At 26.5% G+C, this 4,900-nt stretch overlaps 1 protein-coding gene across 1 annotated transcript; it reads right to left on the bottom strand.

The window, feature by feature from the left end:
* Positions 1 to 626: 626 nt before the first annotated feature.
* LOC106692283 (charged multivesicular body protein 2b) lies at positions 627 to 4,510 on the bottom strand (the record flags this gene model as incomplete). The annotated part of the gene is given in 4 exon segments (XM_067046689.1): positions 627 to 743; positions 2,314 to 2,405; positions 2,505 to 2,557; positions 4,379 to 4,510. Coding segments are annotated over 3 exon segments (246 nt in total), but the record flags the coding sequence as incomplete, so codon positions are not given.
* Between the last annotated feature and the right edge of the window lie 390 nt (positions 4,511 to 4,900).

Genomic DNA, 4,900 nt, shown 5'->3' on the forward strand with positions numbered 1-4,900 from the left:
CTTTATGTTTCTTGAATAATAGATATATGATATTAGAAATAATAAATATAAAATTTCTTAACCTTTACAGTTTTACATTACACTCATTTTTTTATATGTTTTGATGTGTCCAGTCTAACTACATTCTATAATTTCCAAATACTGATCCCTTGAAATAAGGGCCTATTATTTTTCAAGTTTTTTCCTAGAACCTCTTATGTCTGAAATCTCTCACTAGGTAGCATAGGTTCAATGTTTCGTATTTATTCTGATATTTGAATTTCTTCAAATATACATAATATTTGATTAGAATACATATCAAAATGCAATTATAATAATTTTCTAAAATATAAATTAAAAACTAAAGTTATATTAGAGAATTTGAAATATCTGGCATTGGCTATTACAGAACTAATTTCTTCAATAAAAAATTTGTACTTCTTATTTTTTAAAAAATAATTTTGAAAGGGTGTGGTCATGGTTGGGAGTAAATCATCTCCTAATTGACATACAGGCAATCGTCTTTTTATAGTATAAATTTTATTATTACAACTAAAAATTTTAAATTGTTTTAATAATTAAAATAATGAATAGCTCAAATTGGAATAAACATAAAATATCAAAGACTCACAATATTAATCACATACTTTGGATTTAATATCAAACGTTCTATTCTTCTGTTTTCTCAGTTGGACCAGCTGTTTAGCTAATACTTTGCAAGCCTGCTGGTTACCTTCTTTGACATTCTTTTTAATTTCAAGAATCTAAAACATAATTACGATCATAATTAATATATATAAATCATAAATTATAGCATTAATTGCTACAGGAATATAGATTCGGACAATAATTATATAGATACAATTTTGGTAATAGGTGACGAAATAGGACCTCTTATGAATGAATGAATGAAAGTTTTCATTGTTTATTATAATAAATTTTATTATACCTGTGATAGTTACCTAAGAAGTGAAAAATATCTTCATTTTCTATGTAGCTACAGACCGGGCAGTTATTGATGCTATTATGCATCCATGATTTTACACTTAAATTGAGTAATTCCGCCCAACACCGGAAAATCCACTGCATTGATACCAAATCAAAATTATCGTTTAAATATGGCATTTCTATTTCAACTGCACATAAGCCTATATACAAAGAAAAACAGAATAGGACCTTTTAATTCCAGTGGTATTGCTGACACTGCATGAACTTTTGGGTATTTCAACTTAAACATTACACTGATCATGTTGATGGTTTTCAACTAATTAAAAAAATTATAATAAATGCTAGTTTTAACTATTTTTACAGTGTTGCTTGATTTAATTAATAAATTTTTTTTTTCAAACTGCTCTACTCGCTATTTGAAAATGTTTAAAAGGTAAGATTAGCCCTGGTCTAATTATGGTATTTCAGGGGCGGTCAGGTAGGAAAGAATTTCTTTCAATTAATTTGATGTTATCATCTGTCATTGAGAAGTATTCGTTTTTCAAAATTGATTAATTAACCATTCTGGCATTCCCCCGAGTTAGGTCTACTTTTATTTCAATATATAGTTAATTGAATTTTATCAATATCTGTGGCCAAGTTATTAATTTAAGCTGATGATCAAAGATTTTTGAAATAACTAAAACATTCTTTAATCAATTATATTCCTTTTAAGGCAATAAAATAATAAAAATATGCAATATAGAATCACTATATTTGCTTAAATATAGGTCAACCGCAATTTGTAATAATAATGTGTGTGAATAAATATTAAACTACTATTAAGAAATAAATTTTTAAATTTACATAATATTATACATACTTCAAAAAGAAAGAAACATATTTAAATTTGATAAGTAATATAATATCATGACAAAGCTTTGAAATTATAACATATCTTATTTTTTCTTCTAAAACTTACCTAATTAGGTTAATGTTTTCAATTTTTAATTTTATATAAAACTTATTCTATTGTTTTTATTTCGTTTAACATTAGTTTATCTTCTTAACTCTCACTTTAAATATACCATTTTACTTAATTGTACCATTTCTAGTTCTCTTTTGAGTTATTTTCTCTCCCAAAACTGATTGGTAATAAGTGAAATATTTTCAATTATCAAACTATTGAAAAGCTCCGAGTTTGGTTGAACTCAAATTTACCTAGATCAATTTCAAATCCTCATTTACCACAGACGATTATATAAAAAAAATCTCAACCTATATTTAGCTAATATGACAATTCATTTCTGATGTGCTAAAAATAATTAGAAGTTCAAATATGATATTAAAAATGTTAAGAGGAAAAAACAAAGTCTGTATCATATGATTACAGTTCTTTTGCCTCACCAATTGCTTTTCTTCCCTTTCCAGTTGTCTTCTGTCCCTTTCAACTTCTCTATCAGTAGTCCTCAACAGCTTATCGTTATTTCTCTGTTGTTCTTTTAACAAAACAAAAACAAATATTAAATAATTATTTAATTAGTACTGGAAAATTAATTGTTAAAAGAAATTATTTAAAAAAATTAACTAAAACTTACCTTTTAGGGTAGGTTCTTTTCCAAAAAACCAATCCATTGCAATTTTTGTTTATCTACAAATAAATAACACTATAAATAATTATTATTTGTAAATAATTTAATAATAAATACAATACAAATAATTAAGTAAGACAGAAACCTAAACGTGCTAATAGTTCTTTTATTTTTTAATTTAAAGAACAATAGGATTTTCTCAAAACTGATATTTACAGAACCATGAAAAGGCTAGACAAAGTAATCTATTAAAGTATATCAACAATAGCATAAACATTTATATATTTTAACTAAACATGAGTGTGCAATTGTGATATTAAAAAACAGACTCAATTTGAGTTCAAATTCAGCAATTATGTAATATTACTTTTTTCTAATGAACTTTTGGATGAAGTTGATTCAGAGTAACCAAACTACATATCATGATACTTGGAGCATAATTATTATATTCACCTATCTCAGGGATGGGCAGAAACAGTAATGAGTGTGAAATTAAGGTGAAAAAGATAGTAGTGTTGTGGGATAAAATTTGGATGAAGATATACTTTAGAAATAATAATACTAACAAAAATATTCGTAAGAAATCTCTGAAGAATATTCTGAAAATCAATTTATCAATTGGTCTCTTTCTTAATTCTCCTTTTGTCTTGTGTGGCAGACCTTGGCCATTACTTTCATCAAACAGAAATCAATTGATTAATTCTTTGAAAAGGCTGATTCAAACTCTTACTGTATAATTTATTAAATAATGATAAATTAACTTAAATTTTGGCACCACAATTAGTGGTATGAAGTATTTCGTAGGTTAATAAATTGGAATTAGTTTCTTGAACTCCACTATGTTCTTTATGGCTCTGGGATTGCTCTGAAATACAATCCTGTACATTATAATGGAGAACAATTTCATGGTGACATATGATTTCTAAACTTATTTTAAAGAGATTAACTTTAAAAATAATATCTTCCACTCTAGTAAGTATCTTTTGTAATAATATATCAAAACATATTTTCCATATAGAACAAAAGGAGCATGAAGAACAAAAGCAGAGATACATGCGTAGTTGCCACAGTCATAAAGTTGCAAATAGTAATTTTTTCGTTGCTGTATCGAAACGCTTGATACTGCAAAAATTGATATAAACAAAGATGTTGACGTCATAATATCTGTAACTTGATATAACCATATAATCACAATAGATATACGAAAATAAATCTTATCTATTTTAAAGTTGATTCTGCTACTAATCTAAAAATTACTATTTAGAATTTTCTAGTAGTTTACAAAATCCTTCATCATATTCAAAATCATTAGTAAGCAGTATAATATTTTTAACAAATAGAGAAATAAAAAATTCAAAGTGCTTCTAAGAAGGCTGAAAAAGAAAAATAGAGTCTTAAAGTGATAGACAGTTAATTACACAATTCAAAGAAAGTACTCCTTTTGGGATATTAATAAAACCAGTTCAAGATTGGCACAATGATATTTCGACTGAAAACAATTACAGAACTTTAATTCCTAGTTTAAACGATCCATTAATCTACTTTGTTTTAACACCGTTATTAGGCACCTAACATTGGGAACAGGAGGTAAATAAGATAGTTTCAAGACAATATCTATCACACTTTCTCCTCAAAATAATATTGTTGTGGTTCATACACCTTCACCATGCTTCCATTATTAGATTAATTATTTATTAAGGCTAAAATATTAGTGGGTGCCATTATTTGGGGGATTATAAAAAATTATCAGCTTATTTTAACCATATCCTACTTAATTTAATAGTGATGAGAGCAGGCTTAAATGGAGAAAAATTCTAATTAAATTATAAAATATTTCTAAATCTTACCAAAATTATTACTTTGTGCATTACAAAACTTACCAAAATATTTAAAAACAAATTGATGACACTTCACTGATTACTCATACTTTTAGGTAAACAATGTTATCAGAAGTACAGTTCTGCATTCAATAATGAAATATTCATTATGATAGAGGATATACATCAGGGAGGGGAGGGGGAAGGTGACTCTACTCTCCTTCTAAGAAAAAATGACACGAAGGGGTGGGAATTAGGACACGTCTTTTGAAGGAATCGAAAATGTCAAGAGAATTGAAGATGTAGTTTATGTTATTTCTAATAATTTGGTTTATCTTTAATGAAAATCCATTCAGCCGTTCTCAAGAAATTCGTGCTTCTTTCTCTCATTTCAATGTGAATCCCTAGAATAAGGATCCAAAAATATATTTACTGTTCTAAAAAGTAAGTAGTCAACATAACATTGAATTAACTTGGTCAATTTGTCAATTTTTTCCCAGGAACAGTTAATAAAAAATTAATTTATTTGAATATGACGTTGATACAAATAAATAATTGTTTCTGAATAATCGAGAAAGTTTTTAT

The sequence above is a fragment of the Halyomorpha halys genome, unplaced genomic scaffold (assembly GCF_000696795.3).
Source record: "Halyomorpha halys isolate HHAL.00 unplaced genomic scaffold, Hhal_1.1 Scaffold11287.1, whole genome shotgun sequence".
Lineage (NCBI taxonomy): Eukaryota > Metazoa > Arthropoda > Insecta > Hemiptera > Pentatomidae > Halyomorpha > Halyomorpha halys.